General features: G+C 37.5%; 1 protein-coding gene across 8 annotated transcripts in view; it reads right to left on the bottom strand.

Annotated features, from left to right (window-relative positions):
- The window catches only part of LOC112508906 (callose synthase 10), a 54856-nt gene that overhangs the window by 2999 nt on the left and 28627 nt on the right, over positions 1-23230 (bottom strand). For 5 of the 8 annotated variants that reach the window (XM_025113746.1, XM_025113744.1, XM_025113747.1 and 2 more), the window contains 21 exons: positions 14083-14110; positions 12455-12552; positions 12264-12345; positions 12010-12170; positions 11713-11833; positions 10746-10843; positions 10549-10639; positions 10316-10476; positions 10121-10230; positions 8486-8554; positions 7609-7740; positions 7407-7475; positions 7162-7327; positions 6687-6804; positions 6177-6296; positions 4803-4918; positions 4560-4643; positions 1705-1817; positions 976-1028; positions 725-901; positions 577-624 (listed from right to left, as the gene is read on the bottom strand). In XM_025113746.1, coding sequence (XP_024969514.1) covers positions 577-624; positions 725-901; positions 976-1028; positions 1705-1817; positions 4560-4643; positions 4803-4918; positions 6177-6296; positions 6687-6804; positions 7162-7327; positions 7407-7475; positions 7609-7740; positions 8486-8554; positions 10121-10230; positions 10316-10476; positions 10549-10639; positions 10746-10843; positions 11713-11833; positions 12010-12170; positions 12264-12345; positions 12455-12552; positions 14083-14110 — 2215 coding nt within the window. The remainder of the gene's footprint in view (positions 1-576; positions 625-724; positions 902-975; positions 1029-1704; positions 1818-4559; positions 4644-4802; positions 4919-6176; positions 6297-6686; positions 6805-7161; positions 7328-7406; positions 7476-7608; positions 7741-8485; positions 8555-10120; positions 10231-10315; positions 10477-10548; positions 10640-10745; positions 10844-11712; positions 11834-12009; positions 12171-12263; positions 12346-12454; positions 12553-14082; positions 14111-23230) is intronic. The other 3 variants (XM_025113749.1, XM_025113750.1, XM_025113745.1) reach the window with 2 other exon arrangements.

Here is a 23230-nt window from a genome sequence, read left to right as displayed (position 1 = left end):
TATTAAGTTAAATAAACACAACAAAAAGTAAGGGAACATGATTATATGGTTTGAAGTTTTGAAATTTTAAATATTATTCTTAAACAGAAGGAAGACAATTGATAGAATATGATGTCATCCAGTCCAGTAGCAACATATTGAACTTTCGGCGGTATAGAAGCAGAAAGAAAAATATCTGTTTAACTGATTCTTAAAAAATTGTAGTCCATGTGTTGCTCCTAACTTTATCAATCCTCATGTGCTTAATATCTTTAGCATAGATAATATTAAAGCTGATAGTATTAAACCTCATGTGCCTTTTGATTTTCTTTGGTGCAGGAAGCTAGGAGAAGCTTGTGCTGTTTCTGAGGGAAATATAGCTTGCACTTGATAAAGTATGATTTTGCATATGTTGTTACTTTGTGTTTTAAGGATAAGGAAAAACTGTTGGGTCCTAATACAGAGATTCAAAAGTTGATTCTTCCATGGGGTTTCTATGCTCTCTGTACCCATTTAGCTGACACTGACATGAATGTAACACTCAACTTAGACCTCTGAAGTAAATTTACAATTGCAGAGAGTACAGCAAAAAGTTACCAGGTATGCCCTCCCATACAAGAAAACATAGACTGTTAGAACTGTCATCTGCATCCAAAACAAGACCTCCATTAGAAAACCACGATTGCAGAAACTAATGCTTCCGAATACAGCATGCATTAGAAGAAAATTCAAACAAATAGATTACCATTGTGCACAAATAGTAACCAACTGTGGTGAAGTAGAAAGAGAGCATTCTAAAAAAGTCAAAAAGTTGTCCAATCCTGTACACATCCCTGCTTAAAACTTGCTCTCCATTTCCACCGGCAACTTTACCTTCGAACAGGGCAATTTGATTTAACCCAACATCTCTTCCTTTACCAACCTACAAACAAAAAGATTAGGTGTCCATAGGGAAAAAGATCATAATTGGAAATATTCAGAAGAATTGTCATGAACCTGTATGTATTCATGGTGTGTGATGTTACCCTGCCTCAAAGTGGAATTAAACCCTACAATAACATTGAGTGGAAGTTAGTGGACAAAAACGAGGGATGATTCTTTTATCTTATGTTCTTTAAACCTGATTCAGCAAGCAAAATACTACATTTAGTCTATTACAAGACAACCATCAAGCCCTATACTTTGTGGACCACTTTATCAATCATGTCACGTAATGCCTGATCTTTCCTAATGCTAGTTATTAGAAAATCAGTGAAGAAACATAGTGATCAGCATGTGATGTTGGAGCAGATAAAGGCAGCCCTTTCATACTCCAAGGCAAAAGAAAATCAGGGAAGAAACTTTGTAATCAGCGTCTGTTGTCCGAGCAGATGCATCAAGGTGCTTTCTGTATCTGGCCAAGGTGGGTATAGATCTTGACACTCATTGGATTGAAAGTAAATCAAAATAAATGTGGTTTAGACAATTGTAAAATGATTTTTCTTATGGTGTCAAGATTGAAAGGAACGAAATCAATTCCACATTTCATGAACTGAAAGATATGTATCACAAGACTTGGTGCATTTTCTAACTACAACACGACCGTTTGCCAATCATTTCCTTGGACATTTACACAAAATTTCTAACCTATAAAACAAGATAAAGAAGGGGAGGGGGGCAAAGATATTTCTGCAAACGCCAAAAAGGAGCACATAAGTCAAACAGTTTAGTCTTCCCCGTGCTCACCTGCATATATATCTTCACTGATATTAATAACACGTGATGCTTTACTTATTCCACCCCGAGAAATATGAAATATTCGATCAAAGACATCAGGATGTCCATAATGCATTCGGACTCTGCAATAAAAGCCAATCAATTAAAATATCAGAATGTTGCTTTATTTAAGTTTAAGGTGAAAGGTGAGTAATAGTGGCAACATTAACTCACAAAGAAATATATAAATATTTTTATGTACAATTAGGAAGCAAGTATATAGAATGCAACAAATCCCAAATAAAGAGGAGGAAATGGAAGATGCAATGTCAACTTTGTTCATTGAAGGTTTATTTGGACCCCTCTAGATTTAGATCAACAGTACAGCATCAACATCTCTTGCAGGAAGGCGAATCAAGAGTTCAAGACTAACACATGATACCAGCATCCAGCATTGAGCTCCACAAATGAGTCAATCTGAAGAAATTCCTTGGAGAACAGCGTCTAAGGAACACAAACCCTCATGACAGGAAGGTATACAGAAACTCAAACAACATCCATTCCACCACTTTAAGACAAAAGATTTGGGAAAAGTCAAGTACATTTAGGGAATAGAGGTTGCACAGTCTCAAAAGGGTATCTTCATCTCCCAACGGAAGTACGCCCCCGACATCCTGAAAGAAACCTCCTGATCAAGGAGAGCCCTTATCAAATCCAAGTCAATACCAAAGACTTATTGGCGAACTCAACTACCTCACGGTGACACGTCCTGATAATTGATATAATGTTCCCAATGACTGTTCTTAACCAATTTCTAGATGACTGTTCTTAACCAATTTCTAAGTACTCCATGTGATAGTCACTGGAATGCAGCCATTTGTGCTTTGAGATACATCAAGAGAACTCCGAGGAAAGGCCTATTATATGAGAGCAAAAGGCACACTTAAGTGATTGGCTATATGGATGCTAATGATGCAGGTGATTGTCCGTTTGATAAACGCTCAACCACGGGATATTGTGTCTTTATGGGGGAACCTTGTTTCATGGAAAAGCAAGAAACAGTCTTTGTTTCTTTGTCAACTGTTGAAGCCAAATATCGAGCATGGCCAAAGCAGTGGGTGAACTTATATGGTTGAAACAGTTTCTCAAGGAGTTGAAGCTCATACAGGTCCAACAAATGAAACTAATATGTGATAATCAAGCAGCTCTCCATATTGTGTCGAATCCCGTCTTTAATGAAAGGACCAAACTGCAGAGATTGATTGCCATTTTCGAGAGAAAGTTCTTTCGGGAGAAATTGCTACTAGTTTTATCAAGTCCAATGATCAACTAGGAGACATATTTACGAAGTTTCTCATAGGTCCTCAGATTAATTACATTTGTAACAAGCTTGGAACATACAATTTGTATGCTGCAGCTTGAGAGGGAGTGTTGAATATTTTAGCTGAAATTATTCTCTGTATCTTCTGCTTTTATGTAGTTTCCTAGAATATGTAGGAACCTTTTGTATAAATACAGGTTGCATCCTTGTATCAATATATCATATACAAGAGTTTTTCTAAAATCCTCTCACAGTATTCAAGTTTTCTGCCAGTAAACTCCTTCGACTCATACCCAGCAAATGCATCACATTATGCAAATGACCACAGAATGAATACTTGTCACATAACCCAATTCTCTGCTTCTTAAGTGACGCTTTGCACCTCTCAGGAAGCCGATGCACATAAAGCATGCCCATAACTCCACAGAAACCTCCGGAGTTCCTCGGAGAAGAGAACTGCCTCGCTTCGGCCACCACCTCATCATCCTATAATTGATCATCAACAGACAATGATAACTACCAACTTATGAGAGTCTCTCGAGGTGTTTTCGATGACGTCGTCAAGACTTTTCCAGCCACAGTCTCGCCTTTTTCTCTTCGGGTTTCTTTCTCCATCGTGAACTCCCCCATGCCCGGCTCCTAATACCTCTGTAATGTGTCCACTCAACTGCATCCTCTTATATACTCAAGCTGACTTTTTCTTCTTCTTTCCACCTGGCTTTACCGCTTCCACTCTTCTCCAATGTTTCGGGACAATTTTAGCTTGTCATACTCGAGCCACTCGCTGGAGATGGCGTCAGAAGACTCCCATCTAAGAGATGCTTCCTGATGGCATCTAGAATAGAGGATCGTTTGTTTTATGATTTTACATTATCCAATTTACTGCAATAAAATTCCTTTATGGCCTAAACTGTGACAAGGATGATGATGAAGGTATGATGTGATGTGGCCCACACTAGCTACAAACATCAAAAGCAACTATTATGAACGTAAGAATGATAAAAAAGATTTTAAACTTTTCACCCCAAAAAAGCAGACAACCAGCGCCAGCTCTTCATTTACAACACAGAAAATCATTGATATCAATACCAAATAATGATATTGGCAAAGATTGTAACTCCTATTCTCATTTGTTTCTCATTTAACTGCAAAAATTGTAATTCAAATTAACTTGAGTTAGGACACATGACAAAAGATGAACACCATATATCACCTCCCATTCTCAAACCCTTAAGCAGAAAAGGTTCAATATAGTTACTCCACTAACAGAATGCACAAGTTTGAGTTCTTTGCAAGTAACTCTGTTTCAAAAGGACCATCATCATTGCAACATATTTCACATAAACTTTCAGATTTCCGGTAAATTCTGCGACACGTGTTTAAGTAATGGGTTAATATGCCTCAAATACAAAATTGATCAGATACCTAGTTTCTTCTACTTTCATCATGTCTTTGCAACTAAGACATAACACACTCAATAAATTAACTGCTATATACAAAACTAATGTTAGAGTATAAAATAAACTTATGTTATAACAATGCATGCAAGTTGTAGGCAACTCACTTGAGAGGATATGCCAAAACACGTTGTCCCAAAGTTACAAAGCTTGTCTCTTGGTTGGACATAAACCAGGCCAGGGAAGAAACACTGCACAAAATATCGAGAAAAGACATTAATAAAAAATACAAATGAAACCAACAATACTGTCCTACTCGGGCTGTTTGTGTGTGTGTGCCCTTTTCTTTATTGCTTATTAGTTATTCAGGCAATACATGTATTAACAAGATGATTAATAGAAAGGCATACCTTCCGGTAAATACATGCTCTCTAACACCAAGGATAGTCGGAGGGCGTAAGCCATGATTTCCTCGAAATTCCTCAAGAAGGTTTCTCATTTTCATTGCCTCCTCAAGGTAATTGTCCTTCAAAAACAATAACAATCAAAGCACTGAAATTATCTACTATAACCCCATCATAGCTATAATGTACCGTTGACACAACATCCGACAGGACATGACAACATTTATAAAGGGTTAAGATTACAACACAGCTGGGATGTTATTCCATGAGCTATGCATATTTCTCTAATGAAAACGGACGGTCGGTGACATAAGGGTATTTTATAGTTGCATAGAACATAATCTAAGGGGTGTTATAAGTGATTTGATGTAAGTTGACCTAATAACTTATGTGTGATGAGTGCTGTTTCGAGAAACATTAAACAAAACAGAATCAAACCAAATGTCCTCTTCAATTTATCCTTGCTACTTGATGTTCTATCAAAGGTGAGGGATATTGTATCGGGCTTGTGTCAAAGATATTGTAACCATGTGACCTATCAGAAGTGGCCATGCTTGGTAGCGGAAGGTAAAAGAACAACTAACGGAAGCCACATTGTAGACTAAATTCTAGACCATTTTCCATCAAATGGTGACGAAAAAATTCAATTTGGTATTTAGAAGCTTGCTGCAATAATAGAAGCATTAAGACAATGAATTCGAAGGGGTGTAGAGGCTGTGAAACAAAATATCGTAGAACAAAAAACCACCATTACCAATTGAGAGCCTAAAATAGAAGAGGAAAATGGACACTCAAAAACATGTTCAAAGTTGTTAATACACAGTAAGCAGCAGCAATAACAGAAGATGAAGTTGACTTGACTAAACAATGGCAAAAGGCATAGTTAATTGACGGTTGTGCATGAAATATAATATGGCACAGTAAGAATAAGTTATTTAATTTCTTTACATTTTGGGTTACAGTCTGATGTCTCAATGTACCTATATTTGGTAATGATCTCCACATAATGATGAATACTAATATAGCAGAGCATGATATTATATATGTAAGCAAACTGATGTGTACATTTTTCTTTCAGTTCTATCTAATAAAGCATAAAGGACAACACCAACAAAAGACATAAAAGAGACAATGGTATCAACCTGACTCTATCAGGATAAATCCAACAAAACATGTTTCAAGATTTGTTAATAATCCGAACAAGCATAAAATGATGAGAGCTATCTGAGCAACACACTACTTATATGCAAAGTTGAATAAGAATGGTATACATGCTATACATCTAAATCAGCACCCTAGCCATACGACACTGAAAGGAGATATATCACCAGAAAGGAAATATGTGCATCAGGTGGCAGAAATAAGAAATGAAAATAATACCTGGTTCATATCTATGGTCTGGACTGCTTCTCCACGAGTGAAAACAATTGCATGGTTTTGGTTCTCAGGCTTTCCTTCTCCAAGTTTCGGATCTCCAGGGAGTTTAATGGAATATATTTCCTAACAAGTATTATGTTCAATAAAATTCAGCTATTCATAGAAAGAGATGATATGAAAATAGACTTGTGAACTCATACGAAGAATTTATAAAAGAATTTTCCATTTAACCCCTTTATCAACATAGTTGTACTAGCACATAAAATGGTTTGTGCATAGTTACTATGCCCCCATTAAAAACATCAACAAAATACACCACATAAAAAGCTCTTGTTTAGGCAAGGTAATGAATGTTACAAGCCTTGTTCAACTTCTCATTCATTAACAGGCCCATGATGTTGCTGCACAGATCAAACCCTTTCCTGACCGCTAACTTGTAGAGCAGACTGCACTTCCCCTTGAAAAAGAATGCTGTATACCCAAAAAAAATATTCACTGGATAAAGCTGCATACCTGGTCTTTTCCATGTATATCAGCTTTTACAAGCTTCGAATAAAACGATTTTACCATCGACCCATCACTTCCAGCACTCTCTTCCACATGTATGAAAGCAACTCGAAGCGCCTCATTCCTGGAAAGAGAACAACCAAAACATATAAACCAAGAGCTCTAGAAAATATCCACCCAACTGCCAGATATCATAGCTTCATGGCCAAAGAGATAAAAGCCTTGCGATGGGGAAAAACTAGGACTCCAACATACATACTAATCCCTTATAATTAAGCAAGTAGCCTGCAAATCAAGTAATAAAAAACATATCTGCACCCCAGATGCAACCGAGAAATGACCCAAACTTTCCTTGCCGTAAGTTACAGGAAAGAATTACAAGCAACGATACGTAAACTGATTCCTGAATTCATTTTGTAATAGAAAAACAAACAACACATAAACAAAGCCATTGTAATAACAAAATACGAGCATTGAGTACCTTTGCAGCAAAAGAGCAATATCAGCAGCCTCTTTGTCCTTTCGTTGTTTTTGTTGTCCATAGATTTGGCATGAAACAACGTATGTGAACTTCAAATCAACTTGTGCTCGAGCTTCACGTGACAATTCAAAGCCTTGCGGTGAAAGGGATGCTTGAGGAATCCCTTCTGTTAATAGAAAACAAAGAAATATAAAACTCAAAGGTTTTGCAGATGCATGCTATCAGCCATATAACCCAAGGAATACCTCCTAATGATCTGCTCTCCAAATAACTTTGAAGCATCAAAGCCCTCCTGTAATACATCATACCACGCACTATATGCCAAAAAATGGTACAAGATAATCAGAAGCGTTATATCACGGGAAAACTCAAGTGGTTCCACATCAACCAGGGAAACGATATATATTCGTTCAAGCTGAATTTAAAACGAGTACTAAGAAATCTGACCAGTCCTAGCTAAGGTCTGTCCTCGATAAGATACCCAAAATCGAAGCTCCAATGCATCAGTCGAGCTTTCTTGGAGTTCCGCATCTCCGGTATTAACACGGCCAATTCGTTCCAAAAAATTCTCCCATTCGTCTGGAATATGGAAAATTGTATTAGCTACAGCTCAAGTAACATATCGTCAAAGAATATATGTATATATAAGGGAAGGTTCAAATAGAAAAGGCAAAAAATAACAAGAACGTAAGAATAAATGATTCATATGTCAATCGTAGGTAACAAGAAACGTGAGTTCACATATGCATCTTTATATGTGAATAATTGGTAAAGACAAAGATAAGCAAACATGGGTTCACATATGCATCTTCAAATGGATTTTTTCCAGGTTTACTAATGATTCACATATAAATCATTTATTCTTACGTTCTTGCCATTTTTGTATTTCTTATTTGAACTTGAACTAATATGTATATATATATATATATCTTATAAATGATTTTTGATACAAGTACAATAGCTAGCTCTATCATCACCAATATTCCTTAACAATGAAAGCAAGGGCAAGACAGCCGAAACCAGTTTATAGATAGATTTGATCCTATAGACATCATATGCAACTTGTGTAGAAGAAAAGCTATAAAAATGATAGCCGTTTCTTGCAAGCATATGTTGCATTCCCCTGTCCTCCAATATAGTCTTTCTTAAATAGCACAAAGATTAAGGATCACCGTATTTATGTTGGCTTTCATAATTTTGTGTGCTTTAGTTATTGTCACACAGTGGCAAAGCTTTTGAATAAACACAAAGCAAACAAAACCGAATGTGCCTAGTATATCCCGCTCAGAAGTAGGGTCTGGGATAAGATGTACGTAGATCTTACCTCTATCCCAAGGGGTAGAGAGGTGGTTTCGTGAAAAACCCCGGCTTCTGAAAAATTTGGGAAAGAAGACTGAGAATCTAAATTAGTGCTGGAGGATTTCTGTAACGTGCAAAGGGTTTAGAAAAAGTAGAAGACATAGATACAAAGGCAAAAACAGAAAAAGGTTAAAACAATTAAGTACTAGAAAGTAGACATAAATTGTACCACATGAAAGTACAAGAAAGACTCACTATTGGATAACCCGCACCTATGGCTCTCCTGACGTTGCCAAAGGCTCCCCCCTAGAGCCTTCGAGACCAAGCTATCGACTCTCAAACCCTACCCCAGTCCCACCCTATACCTCTCCCTCCACCCTCAACTCATCCACAATAACTTACAAACCCCTACTCATAATCTACTACCCTAGTCCTACTTCTCCAAGAACTCCTATCACTGATCATGTGCTCATAAATGTTCAAGACCACCATGTACACCCTCAGTTGCTCCTCCCACGTCGTCCTCAGTTTGCCCCTCCTCACTCCCACGACCATAAGGCTCTCGACCCTCCTCATTGGCACTATTTTGTCTTATGTGAACGTGCCCAAAGCACTGTAACCATCCCCCTCATAAGTTCTTTATGGTAGGGATGCAACTCCCAACTCTGCCCAGAAGACCTCATATGATACCTTCTGCAACATGGTCCAACCATAGATCCATCTCAACATCCTTATTTATGCCACTTCCAACTTCCTCTCTTACTTATTTATTGCCCAACACTTGGACCATACAACATAGCCGATCTGATGCCTACACTGCAGCCATCAACTTCAACCATCCTGCTTTTATGTGGAGTGTAACATTAGCCTCAACCTCACCCTTCTTCTTAACATAGAGCCTAGATACTTGAAACTGTGTTTTTGCATTATCCTTTTTTCAATGGTGACTTCTATCCCCTTGTCATTATCCTTCTGAATAAACACTAGATGTAGCAAATGGACGTGGAAAAAAATGAACAAGGAATTAACTTGCTTCTTCCTCCAAACTTTAGCAGCCTTTCGTAAGTCATTACAACTTATCATCACTAAATATAGAATTTTTCTATTTGTCAAAATTTACATTAACAGCAAACCTCCACTAGCACCATATTGCTTACGTTGTAAATTTGACAAAACACTATGAGATTCAAGGCAGTTGATAATAGCTCCTAACTGCCAGATGAGTAACATACGCTTTTTAATTTGTAGCTAAAGGAATTAAAAGAACAACAATATCAAGAATAGTACATATTCTCCATCGACATTGAACGCAAAAGTTGCAACGTCTCTAATATACATGTAAAAGCCTAGCGAGAATAACAAGAAGAAAATTGTCTTGCACATTGGCAATTAAACAAACAACTAATATCAACATGTAAATATGAACAAACATGAGTACCAGAGCAGGTTAGTGATGCTGTAGGGTTGCTTAATCGAAGAGACAGCAACAGTTACATATTACATGAAGGATTTCAAACGATAATATATAGCAAGACAAAAATAAACTTCATCTGCATACTACAAGATTAAAACAATATACTTCACATTATTTCTTCTTTTGGGGACGATATGATGTTTAGATAAATCATAAGGAGATTGGTATATAACCAAGGAGAACTACCTGGAAAGATTTTCTGAAGATAAAAAATGGTAGATATTCCATCCTCATTTTCTTGCCGCAACTCAGAGGAACTATAAAGTACAGTCTCGCTGTAGTACGGGGTGAAGACACTGTTCTCAAACAAAGCACAAAACAATCAGAGCTATTATCTCAAAGAAAAGGAACAGTTAGCCTTCAAGATCGAAAGACACTTACCAGAATGGCATCATTTCACTAACTGGCTTTGCTGGAGGCATATGCATAAAGAGAGAATTTGTGAAGAACTCTAATCTTCTTCTTGCTTCAAGATTCTTAGGGATATCAGCAGCAGAATCTTTTACTATTAGAAGTAGGTGTAATCGCTTCGCCTGCTCCTTCTGAGGTAAGAGGTTATGCAGTCAAATGAAACTGAAAATATAAATTACCATAGAAAATTCTAAGGAGCTTACAATTTCAGGATCTCTAGGCCATCCAATATTAGAAAATAGGCGTCCTTCATTTCTTGCCCTTGCCAATATATTCCATGTATCAAGCTGCTCCCTGAGAAATTAGAACCCTACTATGATCTCTTATACAAGTAAAGGGTGCATGATTTACCAGTTAGCAAGTGAAATAGGTAAACAGAAAAGGGCATCTGACATCATACCTCAGATCAGATGACAAAAGTTCATGAGTAACCACCTCATATAACTCATATACAGCTTTAGCAGCTCCTTTTGCGAGTTCAGGTGTTTCATTCATGATCTGATACAGCAATTTTGAAGCAAAAATATCACAATTCAGCATGCCAATCTGTTTCTCAAAAAAATCAAAAGGAATGGGGACACCAGTAGGACATGTATATATGTGTCAAGGTAACTACATCAATACACGTGAGGAAAAACTTGGTGCCAAATCTCATAGAAGGGTATGCCCTCCATCTATAGCATCACAGACATGTTGCATCAAGACAGAAGTGACCTACAACACATAGTCACAACAAATATTCTCTGCATTTCACTAATATGCAGTAGTATCTCCAGAACAGGATACAACTCCACGTAGGTCCCAGACTACCATCAGATACAAGGGACTACCACAGGCTGCATAGGATTCTAAATTATAGCAAGCAAAACAATTTGATACTTCTGTCGCTTGACTACACCAATGTGATCTACTTTCATGTGTGCTTGTGTGTACCTCAGTGGGTAAAAATGGGGGAAACTATTTTTCACTTCTCCAATCCAACAAAGTTGGCACAAGTTGTAAACCTAATCAATTCAGACTGGAAACACAACATGATCGACCAGATTTTATGTTTCATTATTTAAAATAGAACAAAAAAAATATAAAAGTATAAATATGCGCACATTTTGCCTTCATTAAAAGTGTGAAGGGAACATAAAAGTTTCAATGTGGGATTTAGTTAGCATAAGATCCAGGCATGGGATTTAGTTAGCATAAGATCCAGGCACTTGTAAATAACTTTCCTATGCTTTCCACTCTTCCTTTCAATCCTCAATTATGCATTTCCATAGAGATAACATCACGTATTGGGATGTTTTTTTTATTAATGCATATGTTAAATTTGAGCAACAGGCTTACACCACCTTTTATAATTATAAAAAAATTACCAGAAGGCCAGTCAATGCTGAAAATCTTGACAGCACCAAAGGAATCTTCTTAAGATTTAAAGTCATGACAAGCGAACCCTCCGACATACTATGGTTGATCTCTCGAAAGATCCTGTCAACCCTGCACGAAAGTAAATAATGTAAATGAAAGGGATGTAACAATATGTATACCATAACACAATAATAGCTCATGGCTACAACCAATCAATCTTAAGATTTAGAACACATAACAATGTCATAAACAACAAAATGAACACATTATTCACTTATACTTGACAAAAGCAAATAAAAACAAACCATAGCTTCCCTTCTCCATCAACTAAAGAATGTAGTATTTTCTCAATACTGTAGTAGCACTCCTGGACAGCATATGCCATATATTCATCCCTGCTAATTCTACTCCAAAGATCTGCTTGAGCATCTTTGCAGTCTATAGCTAAGTCAATCGCCAAATATATCTGATCAGATAGTCCAGGGTCAATACAGAATCGACAAGTGACAAATATATGACTTTATATTAATTATTACAGGTACAGATTTACAGGCTTTACCTTGCTGATTAACAGAAACAAAGGCCACTGAACTAATCCAAGACTTCCAGTGTTGCTTGGCATAGAAAGTAAGTCCATTTCCCTGAACAAGAGTAGCCATTGCAAAATTTAAAGCATGTTAATGAAGTACGCAAGAATGGGAAGGAGACGACTGATCTCTCAAAACAGGAAACCACAATATCGTCACTTGCCTGTTACTGATGTAATCTTCTTCACGAAGACTTTTGATGATCTCATTCCAGAATGGAGAGAACTTGGCTGCATAGGTCTTGTCATTGTCTTCAGAATCCTGCATAATAAAGTTGTACACATAAACAGATAATAAGTGGATAAATAGTTAGGGCCTAATGTAAAGAGGAAGCAATATAAGATTTAACTAGATAAAAGAGAACATAAACATAATAGTCAATAAGGAATAATACTGAACTACAGCAGAGGAACATAAACATAATAGTCAATACATCTCCGTGTGAAAGATCAGCTGTTAAGATTGAAGCAAGAGACATAGGGGACAAGGGCAGAAATTTATAGATGAGTGATGAGATGGGTGTGACGCCGATGCAACACATAACTATATGTTATACACTTACGCTTATAGATTATAAACACATTGAAAACATAAAATATGATATTAAAATTATACAAAAAAAAAACCCTTGAGGCCAGATAGTTAAGTAGGCAAATAAGCATAAACAAACATAAAGATAGACGGTGAATAATAGTTACACTTGGCACACACTATTCACAACAGATGACTTGTTAAGTAATTTTGCATAAAAACAAGAATAGAAAACTATATAAGAAATGGATTGAAAAAGAGTTTGTATAAGAGATACTTTCTTGTCACTTCTTGAATCATCAGAAAAAAGAAAAAGAAGTTGGAAACACAAATTTTATGGCAGAGTTCTCAACATCATCGATGCTCCTGGCACTGCTCTCACTAACGTTACTGTCAATGTAATTATCTTGCCTCTCACCTTGTAAATTCTTGTTAGAGTAAGAAAATTAGAATGAACATTAAGAACTATTAGATATAAGATATGTCAAGAAATGTGCAATGATACCATGTCCATTGTTGGGAAGACCTGTCTCCTACGCAAAGAAGACTAGTCATGGAAGAGGAGCTATGCTGTTAATTGTGCCGCTATAGCAGTGCTATCGCCGTTCACGGAAATGAGAAAAATAGTGGTGGTCAAATAGCAGCCCCCCGATCATAGACGCTATTGACCGCTACATGACCGAATTTTGAATGCAAAAAAGCGGCTCCATAACCACTATTTGTAGATAGGCTATTTTGGTGTTAAGTAATTTTGTGGGCTTTTTTATACTTCCAGTGAGTTTTATTTAGTCCAACAATATTAAGGTTTCTTTATTCTTATTTTTTTGGACTTGGGCACAATTATTCTTATTTTTTTCGATTTGGACACATCACTTTGACCTCTAGCTATGAATAAAAGTATTCACATTGTTCAATTATCATGTTTGGACTTGGACATCATTATTCTTATATATCTTTATTAAATACATATAATATGTTGTTATGCATACATACATACATATATATACATATATATAATTCTAATTATTATATGAACCGCCATTTTTGGACCGCTATACCACCGCTTTACCATCACGATAACCGCTATTTTAAATCACGGTCCTTACCTCGATTTCATATTTTGTCCACTATAACAGCATGGAAGAGGATTATACTCATATACTCAATAACTCAAGAGTTCAAAACAGTAAATGATGCTATAGACATGAATTTAATAAAGATACCATATTATAACATAGCAACCAAAGTAAAGTGCCTCACCTGATATGAGTGTCCAATGATTGGTATCCTGGAGAAAACACAATGTAAGACATGAAATCAGAAGATATTGAAAGATGTTGATGAGCAAAACAACTTAATATTCCTTCCTCATCAGTATGAGCTCTAGTGTCTTCTATCCTTAAGTGAGAACTTCAACAACTAAGATGATACTAAACCAAGCATTGGTGGAACCACATAGCAATATCAGATTCAATAGACAAAACAGAAGTTAAAAAATATCCATGAGCAAGGCAACTAGGTGAAACCACGCATATGAAACTGAAATTTCAGCACATGAAAATCAAAGAAGCATATGGTACATATATACAAGAAGATGCACGGCAGCAAGGATTAATGCACACCAGGCACGGAATATAAAATGATGCAGCATGGTAAACAAAGTTCACAGATGACATCATGTTGATTGATAATGACAGGAAGGATGTTGATGCAAAGATTAAGATGGAAATGCATTACGTTCGATTTGTCTGTATCATTTTCCTCCATTTACCACTCTCAATTGGGGGTGCCATCTTCATACCAAACAAAAGCACATTAACTGCAATTTGTGTGCCATTCATTAGGAAGTGGAATATGTGGTAAGCTTGTCAAGATAGGAAATAGCTAGGAGTGATAATGTCTGCTACATGGGACCAATATTACCAAAGGATGGAGAAATTGACGAGGACGCTTGTCCTGGAGAGGGGTAAGGTGTGTATGTGTCATCCGGAATTTTGGACATTTCTCATATATGGTTCTCAGAGGGGGGATCGCGCCTATCTCAATAAGTCTATGATTGGTTTGAAGAGCGTCTCGAGATTCAGGCGATTATATTGCATTTGTATATCGTTTGATATTTTGGTCTTAAAATGAATTCGGTATCAAGTTACAAAGTTACATCATTGGGAAATGATATCAGGTGGATTTTATGTTAATTCCTAAGAAAGAGGCAATTGGGAGTCAAAATAGTGGTCAATGTGGGTTAACAAGCGGGTTTAGCCGTGCGACAACCCACATTAGGACCTGCATCCGTGGTGCAGGTCGGTTTGTAACTCATTTCTCTCCCACCACCTCCCCTCCTCTTCCTCTCTTGGCGATGTTGGCTCGTTGGGGGCAAATCTTGAAAGGTTTTTGAAGCAAATGTAAGACTATCTTAGAAGATTTATGGTGTTTGATTTCAAGATTTTGGAAGAGGTAAGCTTTTTGGGTGTTTTGAGATCTAGATTGGGTTTTGTTGTAGATCAAATATTGTGGTTGATTCTGATACACCTCTAGACTTGGGTTGAGATTTGGAGAGTTCTTAGAGGAGTTTTTCTTGCTTGTTGGATCTCATGCCTTGATTTTGGAAGCTAAAGATTTGGGTTTGAAATCTAGTTTAACTTAACCTAATAAGGTGAGTTTCAAGTTACTGTGTGAATGTTTGTTTTGAGTTTCCAAATGTGTTCCTTGTGATATTATCAGATGTTAGGATTATTTGGTATGTGAGCATCCTTGGTACATTTGATTTCATAAAACCTTGAAAATGATTATATTTGGGTTTTGAGACATTTTTGGAGATATAGATCACTAAAGTATGATATTTTGAAGGTTGGTTCAAATAAATAAGAATTTTTGGGACATATTCCCATTTTGATAAATGAAAATGCATAAATATGAAGTAAATGTGTTTCTATTGACTTATGTTGACTTTCATGGAGTAGTCAAGTAAGTTGGAGGCTTTATTGGTTTCAATATCGGTAAAATGTGTTTTGGGATTTTGTTCCACAAAAATGGTTCAATGGTGATATTTGAACGTGTTTTGCGTACATTGCATATTTACTTGAGATTACACGTTTTTTAGTGTGTTGATCATTCAAATTGGGTCATGTAATTTGGAGTTGTATTGCGATGGATCCATAGGCATATGAGTCGGTCGTATTTGGCATGTGTGGAGTCCTGCCTTTGTTGGATCGTAATGATCCTTTTTGGTATGTGTGCTAAATAGTATGGTATTCACGGTGTTGGGCACTTTATACACATAGTGTTATGTATATGAGAGGTGAATACTTATGGAGTTATTATTAGCATGTTCAAATTGAACATTATGAGTTTTGTATACTTGTTGATATTAACTCAATGTTGAAAGGGGTTGTCAATGGCCAGAGGGCAAACAAAGTGAGTTTCTGGCGATAGGAAACTCTAAAAAGTAGGCACAAAGATTATTGAGTCTTCAGGTGCTATTCGGAGGGGTAGGCACTAAGACGGATGAGCCTTAAGGTGCTACCCGGATGAGTAGGCACTAAGGACATGAGCCTTGAGGTGAAACTCGAATGAGTAGGCACTAAGGTCAATTGAATCTTAAGGTGCTACTTCATAACGTAAATGTAAGGCTTACTGTGTGTTTGCCACAATGATGGAAACAGGTCTCCCTGTCAGCGAAGGGTGTTGTATTGGAGGAGTGTAGTCCAACAGTTGTCGTTTTGGATATAGTCTTACCCATATTTTGGTGTTTTGGATAATGTTGTTTTATCCATGTTTTGGTATTTGAATATTAAGAAGTATTCACGTTTGAGTGAGTATTAGGTTTTGGTTTCATATCCAAAAGGGTGTTTTATATATGGAGTTTTCATCATGGAAATGGTGGGTTTTGGGAAAAATGTTGCTTTTACAATAAATACATTTCGTTTTTGGGAAATTGCAGTTTTACTATTTAATATATTTGGGATGAAAATTGCTTAAGCTCCCTAGGCTTTAAACCTAACATTTTTTCTTGTCGACATGTGCATCGGGTCCCGGTGGGGGAGTTGCAACCAATACTTGAGATGAGTTGAGTCGTAGATAGTTAGAGGCACATAAACAACTAAACTCTTTGGGACATTTAGATAGCGATTGTTATGCAGGTTTCAGTGACAATTGTTCTTAACCTAAATCTTGTGTAAGATTCCGCTTCGAAAGTTGATTATAACCCTTTATATATGATGTTGAAGTATCCTATGTTATCCACTGGGGAGAAAATTGTTCTATTTGTAGTGTTTATTAAAAGTTTTAAATTAGTCACTCTTTTCCAGAATTGGGGTGTTATAGTATAAAGCGGCGACAACTAACAAGCTTCAAGATCTTATGTGATTTGGGAGTTCCGGTTAAAGAAAAGGTAAGTTCCATTGAAGTTCCACTGATTTTTAGGCCACCAAACGACATCAAGCAGACAAGATAAGTAGCAAAAATATGACTGTTGAGGTGGATGTGTTAACCACACAATGAAGGATACAAGTAGAATGAATAAGATTGAGTAGAATGTTGAGGTGGATTAGTCAAGGAGAAGTTCATGCAACATCAATTGAGATCGTTGACATGTAAAGAAAGTGATAAACAAGATTAAAATAGAGGAATTAGTGAATACTGAAGAGAGACCAATTGACAAAATGTACCAAGAGAATCAATCTTAAAAGGTAGTGTGCCTAATGATAATATCTATGTGGGCCTTAGAAATTTTTGAGGGCATGACCTCTAATAGGAATACACTAGATGTCGAAACCTGTAATTAGCATGTTGGCAGACGGGAGTCCAAGAGGTTGATGATAGAGGGCTAGCAGTTTAGGCTACGATTCCATTTTTGCCTTGCTTGTTTTGTGTGTGTTATGCCTTACTTCCTCTCCCTGTATTTCACCTTACCTTACCTTGTGTATGTTTTCAATCTACCAACTCGTTATCTTTTTTCTTATTTTTCTCATTCTATGTTCACCAAATGTGCTAGTCTCTATCCATTTTACCTGTTTTTCACACTTGCACAAACCAGGGTCTTCACAGACTCGGTCTTTCTACTCTTTGGAGTAGAGGGCATGTCTACATACATCCCCCCCCCCCAAAAAAAGACCCTACTTTCCGAGTGGGATTTACTGGGTCAATTTGGTTTGGTTTTTTTTTCCTCTCCTCTTCGACAAAAGTCTTTTAGTATGGTGCTCAACAACTATCAGCAATTAATGGTAAAGGAGAAATCATGGCAAGTACAGGTTTGGACATTAAAGGGGAATGCATGTAGGTGGTTCATCCACTGTCAGGTTGTAATTCTTTTTATGATCTAATAAAAAATTCCAGAGTTGCCACCCTCCTTCTAAGTTTACCGTTAGGAATGTGGAAATCCACTGGCCAATAGAAGTGGACTTTACTTATTTAGGAAGCCCTCTTTTTTTAAGACAAATTGGTTCTGTGAAAAAACTTTCAGAAGGACACGTAAACACTTGCATTTACTTTTCTTTGCTCTTAAAATTGTTTAGATATTTCTGTTTATCTTCTCTTGCAATTGTCTTATTTATGTTGCTGTTCGTTATCTGTTTTGTTAACATATTGCTATAGCATCATCTTAATGAAGCTTACATTCTGCTCATATCTTTATGTACTTGAGGAATGGGTGAAAATGCCTTGTTCTTGGGCAAAAACAAACCCAAAATTGCAAACATGCAGTGGTGGGTCGCTATATTGGTTTACTCATCCGGTTCATTCAAGTTAACACTGCTTTAAAGTGCTTGAATTGTGCTTAAGAGTCAGGAATGAACTAAACATAAACAACATTAACTCAAATGAAGTAAGATTTTAGAAAATCTTGGATGCAAAGATATGAACATGTATGTTCTTGTCTAGTAGACAAATCAACCAGCAATACCATGGCTTGAGATAATCTTTGCACAGAAATATGAGATGTTATGCAAGTTGAGTGTCATCCAGAACTTGGATCAGTTCTTCACAATAAGCGCAAGCAGGATGGAGATACGCTACCGGATGCTACAAACATTACATTGTTGCACGATAATGCGACCACCTCTGTCGTAAATAATTCTAGAAGACTTCATAACCATGTTTTAGGCTTCATTTCTAAGGGGGTGTTCGATAAGTGGTATTAAGCAGTAATTAATAGGAATAAAAATAAAAGAAATTGTTTGATTTTTTATAACTGTTAAGATACTCAATATCATTGTATAATAGGAATTGGAGATTATAGGTAATATCTCCTTGTAATTTGCTGCTGTGAATATCTTAGGTATCCTTTCCTTTTCTTCTCATATTCTTTGTGTATATATAGCCTTTGTACCTCCCTCTTTTGAAACAAGTGAAATAAACAAAGAATTCTACATGGTATCAAAGCTCGGTTTCGTAACAATCACGAATCGAAAATTTTTGGTACGTGTTTTTTCTTTAGATCGAAATTTTTGTTCATCGTTTTTTTCTTGATTGACAAGTTTCCTTGGGTAGGAAGTTTTCTGCTCGTCGGTTTCTTTGGCACCCTGTGAGTGCGATTATCCTCATCTCTATTCGTCGGCTATTTGGCACCTTGTGAGTGCATCGTTCGCTTTCTGGTTTGCTATCCTTCGTCCTAATTCTACGTTCTCTCTTCTAGTTCGTGATTTATTGGAAGATGACTTGAGAAGACAAAACATCTGACAGTAACAGTAGTTTACGTGTACCCGAGATGCTTCCAGTAAATGATAAGCTCACCGACAACAAGCTTAATGGCTCCAACTACTTTGATTGGAGCAACACTATTCATATCTATCTCCGAAGCATGAAAATGGCTTCTCATCTCACATCCGATCCTCCTAAAGGTAACGGTTCTGAATCGTGGTTCCAAAGTGATGCTCGTTTGTACTTGCAAATTATCAATACTATTGAGCCTTCTGTTTCGAATCTGGTTAGTCACTGTGAATATGTGAAGGAACTTATGGATTATCTTGATTTTTTGTATTCTGGACAAAGTAACATCTTTCGAATCTATTGTGTTTGTAAGTCCTTTCATCGTGGAGAACAACAGGACCGATCACTCAGTATGTATGTCATGGAGTTCAAGAAAGTGTATGAGGAGCTTAACTCTCTTCTTCCATTAAGTGCTGATGTCAAAGCAGTGCAGACTCAGAGGGAACAAGTGGTTGTTATCAGTTTCTTGACTGGTTTGCGACCAGAATTTGACTCTATCAGATCTCAGTGCTTGAATGAACCTGCTATTCCTTCTCTTTAAGAAACATTTGCTCGTGTTCTTAGGAATAAGAATCTTCAGGCTTCTCAAACTTCTGATCACAACAGTGCTCTGGTTGGTCGAGGGGGATTTTCGTGGTGGCTACCGAGGAGGATTTCGTGGGGGTCACCATGGTGGCTCTAGAGGTGGCCACAGTGACCGAACAACTTAATCATGGGCTACTATTCCAGATCCTGATGATGCCATGAGTTAGGTCACACCAAGCGCACTTCTAAGAAGCTTTTGGCCAGACATCTGAGGAGTTCATCAGCGCACGTTGCCTCTGCCTCAGATAGTATTGTTACTATACTCGCAAAAGAATACGCTCGACTTTTAGGGACTGAATATTCCATTTCCCGGACTGCAGCATTAGTACATGCTTATTATCTTCTGCGTCCAAATGGGTCATTGATTCAGGTGCTTCAGATCATATAACAGGTAATCCCACAATCTTCTCTAATTTCAATAAACACAAATCCCCTTCACATGTCACAATTGTTCATGGGTCTACCACACCTGTCCTTGGTTCTGGCACCATCAATCTTACCCTGTCTGTTTCGTTATCTTCCGTATTGAGCCTATCTAATTTCTCGTTCAATTTGTTATCAGTAAACAAAATTACCCGTGCTTTAAATTGTTCTCATTCTTTCCTTATTTTTTTGTCTTTCAAGATCTGTCGATGAAGAGGATTATTGGTAGAACGCAGGAGACTGATGGCCTATACATATTTTAACATCAAGTACCTTCCTCATTGACTTGTTCCAGCTCATCGTCTCCACTTGAAGTTCATTGTCGATTAAGTCATCCATTTTTGTTCACTCTATGCTGAGATTAAAACCCAATTTAAAGTCTCCATTCAAACTCTTCGTAGTGATAATGCAAAAGAATATTTGTCCCAAAATTTCAGTCATATATGATTCAAAATGGCATTCTTCATGAGTCTTCCTGTGTTGACACACCAGCCCAAAATGGGGTTGCGCAACGAAAGAATCGTCATCTCCTAGAGGTGGCTCGGGCTCTATTATATCACATGATTGTTCCTAAAGTCTTCTGGCCTGATGCGGAATGCCTTCCGCGGTCTTTGATGGTAAAAGTCCTTTCTCAGTTCTGTTTCCTACAAAATCATTGTTTCCTGTCGACCCAAAGATCTTTGGTAGTTTCTCTTTTGTCCGCATACCCGACCTCACATAACTAAGTTGGATCCAAAGTCTCTGAAATGTGTTTTTCTTGGTTACTCTCGACTTCAAAAAGGGTATTAAGTGTTTTTCCCCCATTCTTAATTGATACACTGTATCACGAGACGTTACATTCCATGAGAATATACCCTTCTTTCCTATGCCCACTCCTTGCAACCCAAGAGATAGTGATGATTTATTGGTGTATACCATACCTGTTCTTGAGTCTACTACCCCATCCGACTCGACACAAACCCAAGAGCCTACTAAACCACCGATAGTTCATGTATATAATAAGCGGCAACAACCTACATCAGATCCCGACCCAACACCATCATCATCATCGTCTACAGATCCGCCTAATGATGATCCTCTTGCTTCGAGTGATCCACCACCTTCCGATACACACGTTCTTGATCTTGATGTTCTGATTGCTCTTCGGAAAGGTAAGCGCTCATGTACTTATCCTATTTCTTCTGTTGTTTCCTATGATAAACTTTCTTCACGCTCTCGTTCTTTGATCTCTACACTTGATTCTTTATTTGTTCCTAAAACGGTTGGCGAAGCTTTGGCCCATCCTGGATGGCGGGATGCTATGATTGATGAGACGAATGCTCTCGATCATAATGATACATGGGATTTGGAAGAGTTGCCTACAGGCAAAAAGGCAATTGGCTGCAAATGGGTATTCAGTATTCACTGTGAAAGTCAATCCAGATGGATCTGTGGCTCGTCTAAAAGCCCGATTGGTAGCCAAAGAATATACTCAGACTTATGGGGTCGACTACCACGAGACATTTTCTCCTGTGGCTAAGGTACCCTCCATCCACCTCTTTGTTTCATTAGTCGCCACTTACGACTGGGTACTACACCAACTGGATGTGAAAAACGCCTTCTTGCATAGTGATTTACATGAGGAAGTCTATATGAAGCAACCACCTATTTCTTACTCAAGGGCAGTCTGGTAGGGTCTGTAAACTGCATAAATCATTGTATGGTTTAAACCAATCCCCTCGTGCTTGGTTTGGACAGTTTAATGCCAAAGTGACTGAGTTTGGCTTACGGAGGAGCTCTTATGATCATTTTGTGTTCTTTACTTCGTCATCTTCCGGATGTATTCTACTAGTGGTATATGTTGATGACATTGTGATTACTGGAGTGATGATATTGGGATCAAAAACCTAAAAGATTTCCTTGCATCTCGGTTTCAAACAAAGGACCTAGGCCCTATAAAATACTTCATGGGAATTGAAGTATCTCGTACTCGGAAAAGGATATGTTTGTCTCAATGAAAATATTGTTCGGATATATTGAATGACTCTGGTATGATTTAAACAAAACCTTGTGAGGCCCCAATGATTCCAAATACGAAATTGAAAGTAGACGATGGAGATCTACTTGAGGATCTAGAAAAAAAACAGAAGAATCGTGGGAAAGCTAAACTACCTGACGATTACACGTCCTGACATCGCTTTTCCGGTGAGTGTAGTAAGTCAGTTTATGTCATCTCCGAAAACTCCACATTGGGACGCTGTTACGCATATACTGAAGTGCCTAAAGGGTGCTCCTAGTCTTGGTATCCTTTATCAAAATCACGGTCATCAAGTCATAGAAGGGTTCACAGATGCCGACTATAATGGGATCCTACTACTAGGCAATCTACGACAGGCTATTGCATGTTGGTTGGAGGGAATCTAGTTTCGTGGAAAAGCAAGAAACAGAATGTCATTTCCCGGTCAAGTGTTGAATCTGAAAACAGGGCTATGGCCCAAACCACTTGCGAGCTGATATGGTTGCGTAATTTGCTAGGTGAAATTGGGTTTTCTCAATCTAAACCAATGAACCTATATTATGATAATGAGGCGGCTATCCACATTGCAAATAATCCTGTGTTTCATGAAAGAACAAAACACATCGAGGTTGACTGCCATTTCACTCGTGAAAAGCTAGAAGATAGAATCATCTCAACTCCCTTTATTCGAACAGGAAG

The sequence above is a fragment of the Cynara cardunculus genome, assembly GCF_001531365.2.
Source record: "Cynara cardunculus var. scolymus isolate 2C chromosome LG 3, CcrdV1, whole genome shotgun sequence".
Classification (NCBI taxonomy): domain Eukaryota; kingdom Viridiplantae; phylum Streptophyta; class Magnoliopsida; order Asterales; family Asteraceae; genus Cynara; species Cynara cardunculus.
Note: the sequence above shows the minus strand (reverse complement) of the source record. Positions and strands in the feature narration are given on the sequence as shown.